General features: G+C 38.0%; 1 protein-coding gene across 1 annotated transcript; it reads left to right on the top strand.

Moving 5' to 3' along the window:
• The first annotated feature begins 3,057 nt into the window (after positions 1–3,057).
• LOC111403915 (subtilisin-like protease SBT1.3) lies at positions 3,058–5,757 on the top strand. The gene has a single exon (XM_023032580.1). It carries the CDS (start codon positions 3,250–3,252, stop codon positions 5,572–5,574), a length of 2,325 nt encoding a protein of 774 aa, XP_022888348.1. The 5' UTR covers positions 3,058–3,249; the 3' UTR covers positions 5,575–5,757.
• Positions 5,758–23,217: the final 17,460 nt, after the last annotated feature.

Below are 23,217 nucleotides of genomic sequence, written 5' to 3'. Positions count from 1 at the left end.
GCACATAATTATTAGTAAGACTGTGCTGGGAGCATAGGCTTAGCATTCACAAACATTCTATAGATATTTCACAATGGATGTGGTCGGTAATATTTTTTAGCCATTTTTTATTACATGAGGTCCCGTGTGGGCCGGACCCCCATGTGAAATTAATTGAAGGTCATATGAGTGCATGTTATATAAATTATTATTTAAAATTTAAGTAACTATAAGTTATAGTCATAAAATATGTAGATAATAAGTAGTAGTTGTAGTCATACAAAGTCGTTGTTTGATGAAAATGAAAATTTAAATTTAAATTTAAATTTAAATTAAAGTCAACAATTAATTTTAAACACAAATTTTATGGAAGTCACAACTTTTTAACCACATATTTCATCAATTTTTATCAAGTCCACTAAATATCTGATTTAATCACCACCAAACGGGGACAAAATATGTAGATAAAATTTGTCTCCGACCAGTAATGATTAAATTATAATCACTTCTCAACATGTATGCTACTTAGATCGGTGCATAACACCATTTGTGTTGCATAACATTTTGTTTATCGAGTAATGCTATAGAGCACAATTGGTTTAAGCACCCATTTAGATGGCGACTAAGAGAAATTAATTGATAGGTTTCATTTAAGATTATCCGTCAATTAATTGCAATCTAAACTCATGCTTAACACTAGTAATACTAGGTTTAGATGTCAATTAAATGACAATTGATCGTTATTTCAAATGAGACCCGCATAGCATTTTTAAATGAGTGATGCTACACGGACTTCCTATTGGCTGGAGTCTGTCAACGTGGTTTTGTCCGTATAGAATAATTCTTCATAAATATGAACCAAAGCTGTAAGGCGGTTTTGCTATCTTTAAGAATACACGAAGCCCACTGCTTTCTGGCTTTAAATGCTGGTATTTATGGCATGTAGGCGTTGAGCAACCTTCAACTCAATGGAAAAGAAGAAAGTTAATGAGACATAAAGATTGAGAGACGTTTTTTGAAATAAGTAATATTATTAAGGCATGTTTGAACCCCATATTTCTTCATTAAAATGAAAAATATGACCGTTATCCATTACATCAAACCATCATATTTGACTTTTTATCTCTTGTGTAAAGTCTCTAACGACTATATTTTTCATTCTCATTTTTACAATAATGTGACTCAAACAAGAGCTCAATATCACCGATAGCAAATATCAGGTGACAACTATATGATATTAAATAATAAATTTACTTAAAATATGAGATCGTGTATTTTATTTAATTAAATCTATCAAGTATTGCCACTTATACTACTAGTGTTCTAACACCACTTGCACTGGATATCCAATTAATTACTTTGGGATAAGTAGGTGAGAAATTTATATTTAACCCAACAAACCTTTTAAAGTGATGATTACATCAATCCCGTCGTTTCAAAATGTCCATTTACATATGGCAATATGTACTCATTGCCCTTGGGCTTGTACTATTTTCGATTTACAAATAGACGTGACCTCTCGACCTCACTGTTTGACGTTGAAATTTGTTTTATTTGATTTCGTCCACCTAAAAAGGGCGAAAAATCTTTGCTCTTCCACTTCATTCTGTCCACTTGCCGAAACGGAACAAAATATCTAAGATGCCAATCCGCATATGCGTGACATGCATGTAAGTTCCAATAGTAGTCATAGTGTGAAAGAGCAACGAGCGAGATGGATCAAGTTAGGGGAACATAATGGTTGACATAGACAATGACCGAACACTCACCTCGAGGGTCGGACATTATTTAATTCATGTGGGACCTGTACACTTTGTGAAGGTCGATCGCCCCGAGTGTCAAACATTTTCGGGCAAAGTAGCATTTTTCCATTTGGAATATCTTTCCTTCCCCCCAGAACCACAAAACCCTAAAATTACGCTATCAGATTTTTTTTTCCCCTTAGCAGGCATCTTGTGAATATTCAGGGACCACGTGAACAGTCTAAAAGACAAGTACACCTCAACATTTATGTTGATTTTTTCAGCTGGTGGAATTTGTTACAGCCTTCTTTATACAGAATGGAAACCCATCTCACCAGTAGGATCTTTTAATCATACCAAATTAAATACTTTGCCTCGGTCCCTTATCTTACGACTGTACCTCAGCCCACTTACATGGTCTTTCGACCTAGCCTCGATCTTTTTACATGGTCTTATAGATTTTTAAACAATCCCTTGCACCTGAAAATTGCATCCACATTGGTTAGTAGAACCCCTCTTGCCGAAATTATTTGTTGAGTGTTGTCCCGCGTCCCTATACTAGAATAAAATCTGAATTATCCTGACCATTAAGCTCAAGCTTGAATTTCACTATTTCAGTGTGCTGGCTTCACTCGAGGATTAAATCGACATTAAATAATTTCTACCGTTTGACAGCTTTGGACCACCTTTTTGTATTGGGGGTGGGCACAAACATTGAAGACCCCAGCACAGCTTTGTTTGGCATCTTTTGCTGTCAATGTGTCACCGATTGAACAGCGCTCACTATTACTTTGCATTCGGTGGCCGTGTATCACCAGATAGCAGCTTAGCATTAAGTAGTAAAGTGGGCTGGAATTAAAGTAAATTAGTCCAAGAATGAAAGGATAATTTCCTCCAGCATCCAGCCTTTTCTAAGTGTGACATCTATTTCACCAACCTTTAGTTTGTGCCACCATGTGTTCCCAACCTTTTAACATTGTGCAGACAGAGTCCCAACCAACAAAAAAATCTAAATAGACGGTAAAAATTCATGGGGTAGGCACATGTATTGAAATACTAGTTTTAAAGTAACAAGTCATGACATAGTAGTATTGAAAGTGAAGGGACATTGTTTTTGGACCATATACCCTTCATACATTTATCACGTGCTTATCATGTGGCCTTTTATCGTCTATTTAGATGTTTTCCATCAAGTTGGACACCGTGTGCACAATGTTGAAGGTTGGGGACATGGGAAGGCACAAACTAAAGATTGGAGACATTGATGTCACACTTAGGAAAGGTTGAGAACCCCCAAAGTAATTTAACCAAAGTGAAAGGAAAGCATTAAATAATTGAACGTGATGACCCTTCCCATTCAATTGTACTAAATACAATACAAAATGGCATTCATGGAGCAACCACCACATTGATAACCTACACAAGATGACTGAGTAAAGATCACTCTGCATTTTCCTATTCTCAATTCAAATATCTAGTTCTTCAACCCAATTTTGCCCCGTTTTTTGTTTTCTTTTTGACGAAAGAAATGGTAAGGATTTCAGGAAAATGGTGTGTTCTTGTGTCCATCTTTCTTTTCATCACCCTAGTTTCATGTACCAAAAACAGCCCATCAACAAAGAAAACATATATAATACAAGTAGATAAGTGGGCAAAACCAGAAGAATTCAGTGACCATAAACAATGGTACTCGTCAATGATAAAATCAGTAGCTTCAAAACCCGAAAAAGAAGAAGATACAGATAATGACAGGATGCTTTACACTTACCAGACTGCATTTCATGGAGTTGCTGCTCAACTTAGTGAAGAAGAAGCTGAGATGCTGCAAGATCAAAACGGTGTGTTGGCTGTCTTCCCCGAGATTGTATACCAGTTACACACCACTAGAAGTCCAAAGTTCCTTGGGCTCGAGCAGGAAGATGGAATGCACATCTGGTCTGATAAAATATCTGACCATGATGTGGTTGTAGGCGTGCTGGATACCGGGATATGGCCCGAGAACCCCAGCTTCAATGATAGCTCTATGAGACCGGTTCCTGCTCACTGGAAAGGCATGTGTGATGTAGGTCGCGGTTTCACTGAGCATCACTGTAACAGAAAGATAGTGGGAGCTAGAGTGTTTTACCGTGGATACGAGGCAGCTTCAGGCAAAATCAATGAACAAGAAGAGTATAAATCGCCACGAGATCAAGACGGCCATGGCACTCATACTGCAGCAACAGTTGCTGGTGCTCCAGTTCAAGGTGCAAACCTTTTGGGTTATGCTTATGGTACAGCCCGAGGGATGGCCCCTGGAGCGAGGATTGCAGCTTATAAAGTATGCTGGGTTGGAGGGTGTTTTAGCTCAGACATTCTCTCTGCAGTTGATCAAGCTGTGGCTGATGGAGTCAATGTTTTGTCCATTTCTTTAGGTGGTGGAGTTTCGTCTTATCATCGAGACAGTTTGTCCATTGCAGCTTTTGGGGCAATGGAAAAGGGAGTTTTTGTTTCCTGCTCCGCAGGAAATGGTGGACCAGATCCCATTAGCCTCACAAATGTTTCTCCGTGGGTCACTACAGTTGGAGCCAGCACAATGGATAGAGATTTCCCGGCTACTGTTAAGCTCGGGACAGGTAAATATCTGACTGGAGCTTCACTATACAAAGGCCAAAGAAACCTTTCCACAAAAAAGCAGTACCCTTTAATCTATCAGGGAAGTAACTCAACCATTCCCACACCAAGTTCAATGTGCTTAGAAGGAACCCTGGGTCGTTCTGCAGCAGGAAAAATTGTGATATGCGATCGTGGAATTAGTCCCCGAGTTCAAAAGGGACAGGTGGTTAAAAATGCTGGAGGAGTAGGCATGATTTTGTCGAACACTGCAACCAATGGGGAGGAGCTGGTAGCAGATTGTCATCTTCTCCCGGCAATTGCAGTTGGTGAAACCGAAGGAAAAATGATCAAGCACTATGCTACAAGTAGAAACGCTACTGCAACTCTAGCATTCCTCGGGACCAAGCTAGGAATCAGGCCATCTCCAGTGGTGGCTGCTTTTTCCTCCAGAGGACCTAATATCCTGTCACTAGAGATTCTGAAGCCTGATTTGGTGGCACCGGGAGTGAACATTCTTGCCGCTTGGACTGGAGATTTGGGACCATCGAGTTTACCTACAGACCATCGAAGAACGAAGTTCAATATATTGTCTGGAACTTCCATGTCATGCCCACATGTTAGTGGCATTGCAGCACTGCTCAAGTCCAAGCATCCAGATTGGAGTCCTGCAGCAATTAAATCTGCATTGATGACAACAGCTTATATTCATGACAACAACCAAAATCCTCTGACAGATGCCTCCACAGCAAGACCTTCCTCACCATATGACCATGGTGCAGGACATGTAAATCCAGTGAAAGCTCTTGACCCCGGCTTGATTTATGACATTGACGCACAGGATTACTTTGACTTCCTGTGTACACAAGGTCTGGAATCCTCCCAACTAGTAGTATTTGAGAAATTCTCCAACAGAACTTGCCGACACTCTATTCGCAATCCTGGGGATTTGAACTACCCTGCCATCTCGGCTGTGTTCCCGGAGACGGCAAACGTCACATCTGTGATCCTACGCAGAACAGTCACCAATGTTGGTCCTCCAAATTCAAGCTACCATGTTGTAATTTCACCTTTTAAGGGTGCAGTCGTGAAGGTCGAACCTGCAAGACTAAATTTCAACAGCAGACTTAAGAAGCTATCTTACAAGATTACTATCACTACAAAATCTAGGCAAACAGCTCCAGAATTTGGATCTTTGATATGGAAAGATGGGTTACATAGGGTAAGAAGTCCAATCATGATCACGTGGCTACCACCAGTATAAATTATGTTGCCCAATGTTTAGCATGAATTCAGGATGTACCTCAATAAGGAGATGTTTGTAAGATCCCCATGTTTCACCCCATGTCATCACATGAAATGGTTTTTTCTATTCTTGCAACAACATTGTCATTTTCAACCTATTAAATTAGATGATCAGTGAAATGTGAAAAGTTTTTTTGCCTAACATTGTTTATATTCAACTATTCCTATCTTAAAAAGAAGAAAGGCAGAATTTGCAGTGTTAAACAGATGCATAACCTGAAGAGAAGGAAGTTCAAATATGAAAAAATATAGAGGGAGACGAATTGGGGACTGAGCTATTGTTAATGAGACAAAGATGGGGTATTCTAGTCATATGTAAGCATTCCGGATGCCTTTTGGAGACAGAGGATGTGCTCAAGGTTCGGACTGATTTAATTCTGGTTAATCTGTTCGAAAGATTTCTACTTCCACATTAACTATTAGAAGTTTCATGGAAAACTAGCTTTTCATTTTTCTAAATTCTTTTCTGCTTCCTTATTATTTTTAGAAGGTGAAAATCTAATACATAGGCTAGAAAATAAAGATTTGACTAAATATTGGAGAAATATGAAGAAATTTCAATGCAGGAAGAAGAAAATGCAGTTTACTTTACTGTAAAAACATCTTTTCTTCCATACATCATAACATAAAGGCTTATGAATTCTCGTTCAAATGTTTGGAGATTACAAGATTCAAAAATCATGGCGAAAATTATTGGTATAACCATCTGCAATGTGTTTAAGAAATGAGAATCAAGTAATTCAACTCAAATGTGGAATCAGAAATCATTACGCTAATGGTTATATAGTATGCCGAAACCATCCTTAGGGGTGCTCCAACAAAAACCTAATTCCAAATAGCATAAAATAAAGAAAAGGAAAATAATACACGTGATGTACAGTATTTTCACCTTCATATATGACAGGTAAAAATTAGAGCACGTCTAAGCTACTCCAGTATTTCTCCATCAGCCACGCAGCAGAGATATTTGTTATAGCTGCTTTTAGGTGCACAAAAAATCATCAATCCTCCACAATATCATACCCATTTGTACATTATATGACACATTTTAAGTACTTGGAGCTAACTGTAAGATACTTTAGAGTCACTGATAAATTTTGGGGGGGTGGCACAAAAAGCAGTAATGTTATAATCTGAACTGTTGTGATAATTACTCATTCAGCAAACTGAAATCAATCTGATATCCTAAATAATCAAGAAATAAAATGTTCTCATCTCTTGATGTTAAGTAAAAACTTCATTCTACAACAAGTGGCACATTGAGCCAAAGTTCAACCCGGTAAAACAACGGAGAGATGCAACTCAGTGTATTCAGCCTGAAAGACATTAAGTACTTAATGAAGATCAGTGTATTCGGCCTGAAAGACATTAAGTACTTAATGAAGATCAACTTTTTAATTTTCCATTTGGCCATTGGCAAGATGATTTGCTTTTCAATTGTTTTGATGTTATTTAACGTAGTTGAGTGAAAAGGGTTTACATTTTTTTTCCCTGTGTGAGGCATTGTAGCTTGCAGACCAGGTCGCAAAGTAAACACAAAAGTTGGGTCCACAGTGTTTTTAGTAGAAGTCGCCTGTTATTGAAGCCCTCTGTCTCGACCATTAAGTCTTACGCCTGCAAGTCCACATTTTTGCTTCTTCTAAGGAGACAACAAACAGTACTGTGCCTAAAAGGTCTGAAATCCAATCTCAGATGTTCAACTTTTATAATTGCACTTAACAATTAACTCATTATCATTTGAAAGCTAGAAATATCTTTATCTTAAGGTCGACATTGCATTCAATTAACTTCCAATGGTTAAAAACAGAGGCAAGTTAGGCATGTTCTCACATGGTTAGAACTTGGCCCTTTCCTAGTACACATGCCAAATTAGCTCCTCTAATGCATACTGAAAGCATTAAACTACGACCAACCTCATGTTCAGCCAGAGCCGGCCCTGAGGCTAAGCCACCTAGGCAAACGCCTAGGGCCTCAGGAATATGGCTTTGGCCTAGGGCCTCAAAATTCATACCAGCACCAATAGAAAAGGGTTAACTGTTAAGCGTTAGGGAAGGAAAGGGATACATCGCGGGAAGGAAAGGAAACTGAAGTTGAAGGGACAGCCCCTTCAATTCAGAATATTTTTGTTGTCCATCTTCAGCCAACATTATTTCTAGATTATGCATCCATGCACCATGGCTAGAAGAAACTAGAAGAATCAGGTTCGAGCAGCAACCACCGCCATTCTGGAGTTTTCTCTTGCACCGCCTTGGCTGAATAATCTGGAGAAGTAAGAAGGCTGATATTTTTTGAAGAATTGTCTAGATAGTAGATATGTGTTGTATGAATTGTGTGTGTGTGGAGAGTAGTGTGGGAGTGGGAAGAGAGCAAGTAGAGAAAGATAGAGAGACAAGCAGTACGTGTATATATATATGTGTGTGTGTATATATATAGAGAGAGAGAGAGAGCATAAATATATATATATATACACGTGTGTGTTAGAGAGATAATGAGTGGGAAGTGCCATGAGTGATAAACATAATTGTGAGGTGCCGTGAGTTTACAAAATAATTAGTGAAGTATCTGGTGTGTCTAAATTTGTGTAAAACTCATTTCCCAAGGCATATCTACTCTATCTCTCTTTCATAAATCACATGCTTTAAGTCTCTGCAGATTGAGTTTCCGGATCTTAATTATGGACATTTTGTTTTTGCGTTTGGGAATCATCTAATAGACTAAAACATGGTTGCTAAGTGCTAATTGTTGTTATTTATTTATATATTTAAGTTTGTTAGGCTTGTTAAAAAAAGTATTTTAAGGGCCTCGTAACGGTTGGTCACCTGGGGCCTCAAAAATTCCAGAGGCCAGCTCTGTGTTCAGCAAACCCCACAACCAATGTACTAATCAAAGTCAGGCTACCTAACTCAAACAACAGCAGCAGAAGTCCCACTCCAAATAATTTGGAGTCGGCAGTTTACTAAATCGCTCCACTCAGTCCATTGCTACATTTATGTGAAGATATAATGCAATCAAATTTTTGACAACCACAACAGACCATGTAAGCAATCTGCGTGCATTGCCTAACTAGATAGCTAAAAGGTAAACCAAGTAATTAACTAAAGTAAGTGCACAAGAGAGTTTGGAAGAAATGTGCCTCTTTCTCCTTCGTCTTGTTTACAACAGTCCCTTCATTGTTTTGAAAATTAGGGCCTTTGCTCGCCATTTGTAGCTTCCACCTCAATGGATGGTGGAAATTCATTTATCCAATGCTTGAGGGAAGTTTTCTAGAATCTTTCCAAAAACTTATATAGAAATAGGAATATCTGGATACCACCCTACAGACTGGATGCCATCCTACAGAATCTCTCTCAATTGTATATTAAATTTCATGTATTGAATATACTAAAGAACATACTGGAACGTGGTATATCTAGCCTCTGAATACATGTCCAAGCTCTAGGAGAATTCTATGCCCCCATATTTCCTAGATAGAACCACACCTTTAGATATTCTGGTGCCTGCCCCACTCTATATTCGGTGCAGGTTACTTGAACTACCTTCAAGACTTCAAACATGGCTTCCTGCATGCACACAATGTGCATCTCCTGCTGCAGATTCTACCTTTGACAGCAGAGGAGCTGTTGAGCCAGTAAGCCCTTTTGCCACTGCAGCTATAGTGTTGGGCCTGCTCCTTGCATGCATATGGCTGCAGCCTGCAGGTGCAATTGTTAGTCTGAAGCCAATTCAGTATCGTGATGTAACGTGGTGGCCAGTGGAATATCCCACCGCCATGAGGTGAAAGGCTTATTACTTGTAGTGAGAAGTAGCACACCTCTAGCCCTGATGTCTTCCTAGGCAGTATGGATTCTCCAAAACAGGGATTGGGAAATGGTAGCACCAACCACGCATTAGGAACCAATGATTCGAGGACTGCATGATGCGTAAATTAATTGTGAAACAACTGAAATGGCATACAAGTTAAGGGGAAACGGATACCCAGTTATGTGCTTATTCTCGATCGGAAGTATAGCCGTGTGCCGGAGCCCAGAGATCAATCAGATATAACACTATCTATAAACAATAGACCCAACCAAGCAAAGGAGCAAACCATAAAATTTCATCACATCCCATACACTACTTTTAAATCATATTTATCACCATCATATGCTCGAAGGAATAATTGAATTAATTCTGCTATGCAAGCATAATAATAGTTAAATCGAACTATTGAATTACTGAAAGAAGAAGAAAAAAATCTTACCAGAAATTTTTTTTAGGTTTGGGAAATTAGAGAGGCATTATTAATCGATTGGAGTTTGGCGCGATTGCCCAGAAGACTGCTTTTAAAAAACGCATCTTCTTGTTTTGACTTCAAATTTAAAGGGGTATATAGATAGAATAATGCTAGTCAGCCAGGAATGAAAAAAGGCAATTGAATTTTCGTTTACGTGTTATTGCACAATTAAAAAAAAAAAAAAAAAGAAGAAGAAGAAGAAGAAGAAAAAACTAAAGAAAGAAAACAAGAGGGGCAAAACCAGAAGCGGGAAATCAAAAGGAAAGAGATAATGTTCCAAACCCTCCTTCCCTCTCGTCGCCTCCCTCTCGTCACCGTGCCTTGGCCGACCGAAGCACTCATCCCCAATCGGAGCACTCTTTGCCGACTAGTATACCAGTAGTCCTTCCATCTCCCACCGGTTTATGCTACACGTTGCTGCTAATCTCATCAGTTAGTTTACCCGAAAATGCATAATACAATTATTTTTACTTGTTCATTCACATACTGAGCATAAACCCCATTTGTGTGTGTGTGTGTGTAAGTACTTAATATTTATTCAATAAATTCGTAAACATGTAATTAAAGTACGGGTGATTCTTAATGTACCTTGGGGATGGAGAAATTCAAGCAAACAAATTTGAAGCTTCGTTTTACATTGTGATTTAACTTGTTGATGCCTGGGATGACATTAATGGCCTCATCCATGAGAAAGTTGTGAATGAAATTGATGCTTGATGTACCATGTATTTACGGTTGTAACAATATCCAGGTAGATTAGTTCAATGCTCAAGTGAAAAAAACACTGCCCTTGGTGATGTATCATGTATGTAATATTCATGAAATGGCACGTGGTAGCTTTGTTATTTGGTTACTGTTGGCTATAGTTATCTATTTCCGAGTGATGGTTAGTTTTCAAATACTCTCTCATGTAGCTCATGTTTGGAAGACACTTTTTAGAATTAATTTTGAGAAAATTGATTTTTTTTGGGGACACACTGATATATTAAAAGGCTCATTAGTCAAATTTTTGAACTGAAAACAATTTACTGGAGTCTATATGTTTAGATTATAAGGCAACCAATGTGTTTTAATGTTTCTTGCATGTGCTAGTCGGAACTAGGGGACAAGGATACAAGGCAACTAATGCGTTTTAAGAGGTAAAATCGGGTATTGAAGCGCTTTGACTCAATCAGATTATGTGTAACCCTCAAAAGAAAAAATAAGATAATTCCAAAAATTGAAAAATGCAAAATTATTCACATATCCATAATATAATATTGCACTAAAATTTAAAGTATGCTTCAACTAGAAAAATGTAATAAATTGATAAGTACCAATACATAGAAGATTTAATTTATCCACAATGATAACAGACATATAATTACATTACCGTAAGGTTTTGCGCCATATAAGTCGTACACATTACAACAAATCTCAAATACTTAGATAACTATGTTCAAGTCAAGCTGGCCGTTTCCTTATAGCGTACACACCTGCAATACGTTTTTCCATCCTAATGCTTACGTTCACCGAAATTTGGAGCTCCTCTTCGTCACTTATCCTTACCCAAGATTTGAACACGTGGGACATTTCTTCATCGTTGTGAGTAATTTGGGCATTAAAGTTCTTTGAATTATCAACTCAAGCCATGCAAAACTGAAATCAACTTGCCAAGTCAGTACAACCTACCAAAACTCATCACCACCAAGCATTGGTTGCAGTAGATCAAAACTATAAACGAATGACACAATTGTTTTTTAATAATTTGTACACAATTTGCAAAACAACTCACTACTTCACAATTGTTTTTTAATAATTTGTACACAATTTGCAAAACAACTCACTACTTCACAGATAACTCTTGATATTAACAAGCTAGTTTGAACCAATTTTCCATGGAAAAGAACTTTTTGCCGTGTACAAACATGTACAAGTTGGTGCCATGACACCATTGAAAGAGCAAGCATTATCCCATCAACAATATCAATTTACAGCACTTGAACATCAAATCCATTGCATTATCTTCTATAATGTACCTTTGTTTTATGTTTAATTTCTAGGATAGATGAGAGGAAATAAACCCAGAAAAGAGAACCAGGGAAGAGTGTACAGAAGTTACCAGAATTACACAAGATCACAACTAAAACACTACCTAAGCATAGCATACCCAACAATCAAGCCTCAGTCAAAACCATATCTGATAAAAACTATTCATGTGCAAAAAGACTACCCGAGAACAGTTTATCGGAAGCAGCGTCCTGAGGAGACGTCGACGGAGTCGCTGGGTCTAACGGTTTGACGACGACCGGAGATTATGGAAGGAAGAGCAGGAAAACCGCTCAACTTTTAGGCTTTCAAATATTGGAGATAAATGAGATCTTTTTTATTCCCATGTTTCCCTCTTTTTGGATGGTGACTACCGATGCTTCAGTCGGTGATCCGTGCTCCCGTCGACGAAGGCAACACAGCAGGAGGTAGGGTTTGAAACAAGAAAAAATATTCGTTTTTTGCCGTCCCAATTCTATGGTTTTGCAAAGGGGTAGGGTTTGAAACAAATTTTGTTTGGTTTCGTCAATCTTTTTTTTTTTTTTTATTAATTGTGCCTTAACGTGCCACATTAGCAATATTTTAATATCTATTTCAAGCCTGATTTTAAACCTGGCTGAGTAGCGGGATTGATATAGATAATGATAATGCTTCTTGTACAAAGGAAGGTTACAAAATGGGTTGACAAATACACATGTGGGCCCGAGATCAAAGGCATTTGGACGATTGTGATTTTAAAAGAGAGAAGGGAAAATTAATGGTGCCAAAAATCAGAGACTCTACTGTAATAATACTCAAATCCCACATTTTCCACAATCTTTTGTAGCTAAGCTCAACGTACAGATATAACAAAACTCCAAAAAATTTCCCAGCAAAATTCCAACAATTTCTTCAATGACTTGTAGCAAAAATTCAACAATTTCTTGAACGACTTGCAGCAAAAATTCATAGAATGGCCAAGTAGCAAGAGACCCAACAGTGACGCCCAACAACTAGTAGCGAACCTCCAACAATTTCCCCAACATTGTGTAGCAAAAATCCAAAGATTGGTCAGGTACCAAGAGACCCAGCATCAACAGCACGTCCGACCTCGCACATCCATTTTTTTCTTCAATCCAACCTATCTTCTCCGGTTTGTCTTCTCCATCTCCTGGTGTGGGGGTGAGTACTGCATTTATGTGACAGTGAGAGCGTTGCCTAATGGAGTCATGGCTACAAGACATCATCTTTGCGCTTGCAGGAATTTAGCAATCAAAATGGTGTTTTGTGCGTGAAATTAGGGGTGGATTTGAACTTGAGCTTGTTTTCACAAAGGATTTCTAGTCTCATTCAATATTGAACCACTCCCAATTGGTACAATGCAGGTTGTTATCTCACTGTCCATCAAGTGAATTTAAATTGCTTCTTTAACTTTTAACTACGAGGAATCAATATAATGTAGGTTCTCCTTCGTAGAAAAAAAAATATGAATTTGGTTTTGGAATTTTTGTTTCTTGAATTATTATCTATTCAAGGAACTAATATTAATGTTTCGATTTCGCCACTAGATTGTCCCGTTAGCAGAGAGTGTGAAGAAAACAAAAATAAAGAGATGCCATTAATGTAGAGCAAGTAATAAACTGATCTTACAAGCAAAATAAGCACCATGACACAAAGTACATAAATTAACAATTATCATAAATTACAGTAATGAGATCTTCATGTTAAACTCAAAAGTGAATATTAATTGAACTAGCAAGGTACATAAATTAGGACATCCAGTGATAACAAAATCAACAAACACACTGCACTAGACTAATGGGCTAAATTGAGAATCACAACTTCAACGAAATTCATAGAACTCTTCACCGAAAATGCAAGCTTGTCCACCATCGAAGACGATACAAAATGTCATGCATTGTATACATAAATATTTGAAAAGCTACTGCCTACATAGATAGCAATTCATTAACTACAGTGCAAAAGAGAAAATGCAAAGGATTGGAACGAGCAGAGAAATCTTGAAGAATTTCATGTCCTAAATCTTCATTCTGCCCCCACAGTGCAAATCTTCGTTTTGTGTGGAACAGGGTTGTGAGTGGAGAGTAAAAGAAAGAAAGTAGAAGAATGAGTGTTGTGGGGATCGAGGTCTGGAAGGTGGGGACTACTTATATCAGTGATTTATAGGCATCCTCTGTAACAATTTTCATGGGATGTCCACCGATTGTTTTATTGCAGCAAAAGTGAGAGATACCGTACTTTTACAAGTAGTATTAGTCCCTTTTTTTTACAATTTCTCCCCCTGCCACGTCATTTTGTAAGCCGCCTTTGTTATGCTATTTTGTAATGTAGCGGGTGTTGGCGCGAGCTGTTAAAAGTCAGTTTTTAGGAAACAAAATCATATCATTTTTAAAGGGAATAGATTTAGTTAATTAGCTACAATTTCTGTATTATCCAAAATAGGAGCATCCCTTCTCCTATATAAATCTGTACACTATCAATTAGTACGATATAGAAAAAGAAATACCTTTTTTTTTGTATAATTCTGACATGGTATCAGAGCAAGGCACACGGTCCATGGCCTTCTTCTTCTAAGTCTTTGGCCTGCTTCTTGTGAACATTTTCACAAACACATGGAGGGCTCCACCATTATCACCGATCCTAGCCACTCTCCACCTGATATCGAGACCATACTCACAGATCTCACTACCAAAATCTCTGAAGCCTTAACCAAAACACACACGACAGCCCCACTCACCGAGAACTCACCCCAAATTGGCATCAAACTAAAAGATGCAAATTATGGATTATGGTCCCAGGTTATGGAAATGTATATTTCCGGAAAAGACAAATTAGGCTACGTTAACGGTGATGCTCCTCCACCTCTACCAACTGACCCGAACTTCCGAAAGTGGCGAACCGAGAATGCCATTGTCAAGGGATGGCTTATAAATTCTCTGGACGCTGCCCTTATCGGCAATTTCATCCGTTTTTCCACTGCCAAGGAAGTTTGGGATGCAATTGCCACCACTTTTTTTGATGGGAATGATAAATCCCAAGTTTACGACCTTCGAAGAAGGGTGACTCGACTAAGACAAGCCGGAGGATCTGTGGAAAAATACTATGCCCAACTACAGGGGTTGTGGCGAGAAATTGATTTCCGTCGCCAAAATTCGATGAAGTGCACTGCTGACATCTGCCACTTCAATAATCTAACCCAAGAAGACAGAGTTTATACCTTCCTCGATGGACTCGATGATCGGCTCGATAGTGCTCGTAGTGCAGTGTTGCAGATGGAGCCGTTTCCTACCGTCGAACAAGCATATGCGTATGTTCGGCGAGAGGCATTGCGACAGGCGGTCATGGCACCTATAGATTCTGATGGGCCTCCTCGAGCGATTCTTGCCACCAAAGGGTTGAAGTTGGGATCAACTACTGGAGTGTATTCCACGAAAGGGAGCTCAAATAAAGGCAGGTCTAATAAGTCAAAGGGGGTAGATGATGAAATTAAATGCTCCTACTGTGGAAATAACAAACATACACGAGAGAACTGCTTTAAACTTAATGGGTATCCTGATTGGTGGCATGAGTTGCAAGAAAAAAGGGGACAACAATGGGGCTGGTACTAATAAGCGAACAGGCAAAGCAGCCGTGGCAACTACGGACTCTCAATTATCTTTGATTCCTCAAAATGGGTCCCTTCAAGATATGGATCCCTCATCCGAACTAGGTAAATTTGGTTCAGCTTGTATTACATCCTCCAGCGACGATAGTAATAATTTTTGGTTACTTGACTCTGAAGCAACTGACCATATGACATATGATGAAAGAGATTTTATTCAAAGGTCCTCGCCTCGACGCACCAATGTTGCGAACGCTAACGGAGTTATTTCCCCAGTCACTGGAGCCGGCTTTGTATCTTTGTCACCTTCCCTACATTTATCCCATACTTTACTTGTTCCATCACTTTCACATAAATTATTGTCTGTAAGTCAGGTGACTACTGAATTAAATTGTGTGGTACTCATTTATCCAAACTTCTGTCTTCTTCAGGATATTCTCACCAAGGAGATACTTGGGCGTGGTACTAAGAGAGGGGGGTTATACTACATGGAGGATTTCAGTATTGGCTGTACTCATCACGTTCAGAGTAATGGCAAGGATCGACAGATCTGGTTGTGGCATCGTCGTCTTGGACATCCATCATTCGGTTATTTATTACCTAACCTTTTTTTGAATAAGGAAGTTTCTGATTTTAAGTATAATACTTGCATTTTAGCAAAAAATCAATGCACCTCTTATTTGTCAAGCATGAATAAAAGCAATATTCCTTTTACTTTAATACATTCTGATGTATGGGGGCCTTCACCTACTGCTACAATATCCGGGGTTCGTTGGTTTGTTACCTTTATTGATGACTGCACTCGCATGACCTGGCTATATTTACTAAAAAATAAAGATGAAGTGTTCAAAGTATTTCAGTCATTCCATGCCATGATCCAAACTCAATTCTCTGGCAGACTCAGGGTTCTTCATTCCGATAATGGGGGTGAATTTATTAACCAACGCTTTCAAACCTATTTTGAACAACATGGCCTCATTCATGAGACGACTTGCCCTCAGACTCTTCAACAAAATGGCATTGCTGAGCGGAAAAATCGACATATTCTTGAGACAGCAAGAGCTCTCCTTCATGGGGCCTATGTTCCAAATTGCTATTGGCCTGATGCAGTGTCTATAGCTGTATACCTACTCAATCGGATGCCTTCTAAGGTCTTAAATTTTAAGACTCCACTTCAGGTCCTATCATCTCATGTTTATCTACCCACAACCCTCATGCTTCCACCTCGAGTATTTGGTTGTGTGGCATATGTACATCTTCACAAAAATCAACAGACAAAACTTGATCCATGTGCTCTCTGATGTCTCTTCGTAGGATATGCTACACATCAGAAGGGCTATCGATGCTATGATCCATCCTCCAAACGCACATATGTAACTATGGATGTCACTTTCTCGGAATATGACACATTTTTCTCTCCGATACCCAATTCCCCTCTTCAGGGGAAGACAAGGGATGAAGAGTCAAATTGGTTGAAGTTCGAATGGTCGAATAATACCGATAGAGAGATAACTCCGATAGATAGTGACACAGGGAATGATACGACTCAAGAAGTTGAACCAACTATAGAAGCTGAACTAGAACCCCCTTCTCCAGTATTTGCAGACCCAACTCCTGAGAATAACACTGAGGTAAGCACTCCTCCACATATAAGCAATTTAGATACTCCTGGTGGCTATACTTTACCTTTCAGGCATAATCGAGACAAACCGCCAAACAGATACTCTCCAGACATTGAAGAACGAAGATCAAAATATCCAATTGCCAACTACGTATCCACCATGAAGTTTTCTGAACCAGTGAAAGGTTTTGTACATGCTCTCTCTTCAAATCATGTTCCATCAGGAATTCAGGAAGCCTTATCAGACTCCAAATGGACTCAGACAATAAAAGATGAAATGGAGGTACTAGTAAAGAACAACACATGGACATTAGTTCCACTACCCAAAGGAAAGAAGGCAGTAGGATGTAGATAGGTATTCTCCATTAAACACAAGGTAGACGGGTCTATTGAACGATACAAAGCAATGTTAGTTGCAAAAGGGTATACACAAACGTATGGGGTAGACTACCAAGAGACTTTTCACCGGTTGCTAAATTAAACACTGTCAGAATACTATTATCTCTAGCAGCTAACCTTGACTGGCCACTACATCAGCTTGATGTGAAGAATGCATTCTTTCATGGCGATCTCAAAGAGGAAGTCTATATGGATCTCCCTCCGGGGTATACAGGGCCTTCACCCAATATTGTGTGTAAGTTGCAACGAGCACTATATGGCTTGAAGCAGTCACCTCGAGCATGGTTTGGACGATTCAGTGTAGCAATGAAGAAATATGGGTTCAAACAGAGTGACTCAGACTATACACTCTTTTTGAAACATAACAAAGGCAAAGTGACTACGTTGATAGTCTATGTGAATGACATGATTATCACAAGGAATGATAAAGAAGAGATATCCAGAATCCAGAAACAGCTGGCATTTGAGTTTGAAATGAAGAACTTGGGAGGTCTAAAGTATTTCTTGGGAATTGAAGTTGTCAGATCTAGGCAAGGTATATTCCTATCCCAAAGAAAATATGTCCTAGACTTACTAGCTGAGGTAGGGATGTTGGAATGCAAGCCAACAGATACTCCAATCATCCAGAACCATCGACTAAGTGAGTGCTCTGATCAAGTACCGGCAGATAAATGGATATATCAGAAGCTAGTTGGTAAACTTATATACCTGTCACATACCCGTCCAGATATTGCCTATGCTGTAAGTGTGGTTAGCTAGTTTATGCATAACCCCGGTAAAGATCACATGGATGCCGTGACACGAATACTTCGGTACCGAAAGTCCTCACCAGGGAGGGGACTAATGTTTTCAAAGAATAATCACTTGAGAATTAATGGCTGTAGAGATGCAGATCAGGTTGGAAACATTTCAGATAGAAGGTCTACCTCAGGCTACTTCATGTTTGTGGGCAGAAATCTTGTTACGTGGAAAAGTAAGAAGCAAAAGGTGGTATCATTATCAAGTGCTGAAGCGGAGTTTCGAGGAATAGCAAAAGGACTGTGTGAACTACTCTGGGTCAAGAAACTACTCACTGAACTTGGCTTTGCACCTACCTCTGAGATGGATCTCTACTGTGACAACAAAGCTGCCATCGCTATATCTCATGACCTAGTTCAACACGACAGAACAAAACATGTGGAAGTAGATCGACACTTCATCAAGGGAAATCTGGTGGCAAAGATAATTCATTTTCCTTTAGTAAAGTCCGAAGACCAACTAGCAGACATACTCACAAAGGCAGTTTCAAACAAGGATTTTCACAACTCACTTGACAAGTTGGGCATCAGAAACTTGTATGCATCAACTTGAGAGGGAGTGTTGACATGAGCTGTTAAAAGTCAGTTTTTAGGAAACAAAATCATATCATTTTTAAAGGGAATAGATTTAGTTAATTAGCTACAATTTCTGTATTATCCAAACTAGGAGCATCCCTTCTCCTATATAAATCTGTACACTATCAATTAGTACGATATAGAAAAAGAAATACCTTTTTTTTGTATAATTCTGACAGCGGGATCCAATAATTGTAAAAAAAAAGGACAATAATGCTACTTGTAAAAGTACCGTATCTCTCACTTTTGCTTCCAAAATTTCCCCAAATCCGAAACTCTACTTTCTCCTTTCTCCCAATTTCCTTCCTCCACTCTCCACTTCCTTCCAAGGCATTCGATTATGAAGTACTCGCCTCCGGTAGAGGCCTCACCTTCGACACTTTCATCATCTGTATGCGCTTTCGGCCAGCTCCACACTGTCATCGAAGTCGACGCCGGTGTCGAGTCGCGACATTCGACCACAACAAAACAATAGGTGGACATCCTGTGAAAATTGTTACTAATCCAATAATTGTAAAAAAAAGGACAATAATGCTACTTGTAAAAGTACCGTATCTCTCACTTTTGCTTCCAAAATTTCCCCAAATCTGAAACTCTACTTTCTCCTTTCTCCCAATTTCCTTCCTCCACTCTCCACTTCCTTCCAAGGCATTCGATTCTGAAGTACTCGCCTCCGGTAGAGGCCTCACCTTCGACACTTTCATCATCTGTATGCGCTTTTGGCCAGCTCCACACTGTCATCGAAGTCGACGCCGGTGTCGAGTCGCGACATTCGACCACAACAAAACAATAGGTGGACATCCTGTGAAAATTGTTACAAAGGATGTCTATAAATCACCGATATAAGTAGTCCCCACCTTCCAAACCTCGATCCCCACAACGCTTATTCTTCTACTTCCCCACTTTCACTCTCCACTCGCAACCCTGTTCCACACAAAATGAAGGTTTGTACTGTGGGGTAGAATGAAGATTTAGGGCATGAAACTCCTCAAGATTTCTCTGCTCGTTCCAGTCCTTTGCATTTTCTCTTTTGCGCTGTAGTTAATGAATTGCTATCTATGTAGGCAATAGCTTTTCAAATATTTATGTATACAATGCATGACGTTTTGTATTGTCTTCGATGGTGGACAAGCTTACATTTTTGGTGAAGAGTTCTATGAATTTTGTTGAAGTTATGATTCTCAATTTAGCCCATTAGTCTAGTGCAGTGTGTTTGTTGATTTTGGTATCACTGGATGTCCTAATTTATGTACCTTGCTAGTTCAATTAATATTCACTTTTGAGTTTAACATGAATATCCTGTTACTGTAATTTATGATAATTGTTAATTTATGTACTTTGTGTCTTGGTGCTTATTTTCCTTGCAAAATCAGTTTATTACTTGCTCTACACCAATGGCATTTCTTTATTTTTGTTTTCTTCACACTCTCTACGAACGGGACAACCTAGTGGCAAAATTGAAACATTAATATTAGTTCCTTGAATAGATAACAGTTCAAGAAACAAAAATTCCAAAACCAAATTCATATTTTTTTCTACAAAGGAGAACCTACATTATATTGATTCCTCGCAATTAAAAGTTAAAGAAGCAATTTAAATTCACTTGATGGATAGTGAGATAACAATCTGCATTGTACCAATTAGGAGTGGTTCAATATTGAATGAAACTAGAAATCCTTAGTGACAACAAGCTCAAGTTCAAATCCACCCCTAATTTTACGCACAGAACACCATTTTGATTGCTAAATTCCTGCGAGCGCAAAGGCGATGTCTTGGAGCCATGACTCCATTAGGCAACGTTCTCATTGGCACATAAATGAAATACTCACCCTCCACACCAGGAGATGGAGAAGACAGACCGGAGAAGATAGGTTGGACTGAAGAAAAAATGGAGGTACGAGGTTGGACCCGCCGTTGATGCTGGGTCTCTCGCTACCTGGCCAATCTTTGAATTTTTGCTACAAAATGTTGGGGAAATTGTTGGAGGTCCGTTACCAATTGTTGGGCGTCGCTACTGGGTCGCTTGCTACCTTGCCATTCTATGGATTTTTGCTACAAGTCATTCAAGAATTGTTGAATTTTTGCTACAAGTCGTTGAAGAAATTGTTGGAGTTTTGCTACATCTGTACGTTGAGCTCAGCTGCAAAAGATTGGGGAAAATGCTGGATTTGAGTATTATTACAGTAGAGTCTCTAATTTTTTGCGCCATTAATTCCCCCTTCTCTCTTTTAAAATCACAGCCGTCCAAATGCCTTTTATCTCGGCCGCAAACGTGTATTTGTCAACCCATTTTGTAACCTTCCTTTGTACAAGAAGCATTATCCTTTTTCCCCCTACCACGTCATTTTGTAAGCCGCCTTTGTCATGCTATTTTGTACGTGTAGCGGGATCCATATAGATAAAATATATTATTTTCCCCACATTTTCAATCCATTGGACCAATTAGGTTATTCATCTCCAATTTTGATTCAACTAATGCTATTCAGTACATGATTCATATGTTTTTAGGTGATAAATAATTTTAAATAAAAATTTATGTCTTATCTATCAATTAATGATATACGAGTGTTACTTAAATTGGTGTTTAGCATTAATGATGTTAAGTCGTTGCTTGATGAAAATATAATCAATTTTTAAGTCGATTTTGATAAAGTTAATAAAATGTGTGGTTGAAAAATTACATGTCATATAAAATGTATGATTAGAACTAGTTTTTGACTTTGGTATAAATTATGATATGAATTTTAATTTCTACAACGTAGACTAAATAAGCATCACTCTATCAATCATCCCTCCATATAACCTTGTTAGGCCATCTCCAACCCTATACCAACTTTTGAGGTAAGTTTTGCACAATTTTACATCAAATTAAAAATTATCTCCAACTATTACACCAAATAAATAGTGTTTAATCATTTTCCTCATTGTATCTATTTGAAAAATTATTTATTTATTTATTTATTTTATAACTACATAAATTACTAAATAAATAATTACGTTACATTGACAAAAATATTAAATTCATTAACTATAATTTTTTACATTATTAAAATTTATTTTAAATAATAATAATAATAATTTATTGTATTAAAAAAAGTATAACACAAATGACACATATACCCTTTATCTATTTGTTTGGCAAATAAAGACAATAGATAAAATTGACTTTACGCTATTTGGTGTAAAATGGCACAAACTTTGATAGTATATTGGAGACCTTTTGCACCAAAATTTGGTGCACCAAAAGATGCCCTTAGAACAACTTAAGCTGGATTCATGGATACTGAATATCAATCATCCCTCCATATAACCTTGTTAGGCCATCTCCAACCCTATACCAACTTTTGAGGTAAGTTTTGCACAATTTTACATCAAATTAAAAATTATCTCCAACTATTACACCAAATAAATAGTGTTTAATCATTTTCCTCATTGTATCTATTTGAAAAATTATTTATTTATTTATTTATTTTATAACTACATAAATTACTAAATAAATAATTACGTTACATTGACAAAAATATTAAATTCATTAACTATAATTTTTTACATTATTAAAATTTATTTTAAATAATAATAATAATAATAATAATAATAATAATTTATTGTATTAAAAAAAGTATAACACAAATGACACATATACCCTTTATCTATTTGTTTGGCAAATAAAGACAATAGATAAAATTGACTTTACGCTATTTGGTGTAAAATGGCACAAACTTTGATAGTATATTGGAGACCTTTTGCACCAAAAGATGCCCTTAGAACAACTTAAGCTGGATTCATGGATACTGAGTATTAATGACAAGTAGAATAGTAATAAATTATTGACATGGACGATAGTTACCAACTTACGTACTTATTAAATCCTATGTCGTCAATTCGAGTATGTCAATATTTGTCAAGTTACATTATTAAATGCAAGAACAGAGAACGAAAGTTCAAATGACAAGCTACCAAAATTGCAATGTGAGTTCTAATTGGATGAAAAAGTTCCTAGTTTGGTATCATTTTAAGCCAAATTCTTTTCTTTTACCTTATAAAATCTACTCAAGTTCTTTTTTTTAAACCGTGTCAAAATATTTAGCCGACATTCAGTGCTCATGTCTAGTCCTCTTGTAAACGTCACTTCAGTCATTCAAGTTAGTAATAAAGATATTTAATTTGCGTATCAATCAATTTTTTAAGTTATGAAACGTGCACTAAGTGTTTAACGCTCAAGACAGTCAAAAGTTATGGAGCCAGTAGATTAGAGAGTTAGGGATCATAAAATGCCCCTTCCTGCTCCCACCTGGTATCATGGGTCC

This window comes from Olea europaea, chromosome 11 (genome assembly GCF_002742605.1).
Source record: "Olea europaea var. sylvestris chromosome 11, O_europaea_v1, whole genome shotgun sequence".
NCBI lineage: Eukaryota > Viridiplantae > Streptophyta > Magnoliopsida > Lamiales > Oleaceae > Olea > Olea europaea.
Note: the sequence above shows the minus strand (reverse complement) of the source record. Positions and strands in the feature narration are given on the sequence as shown.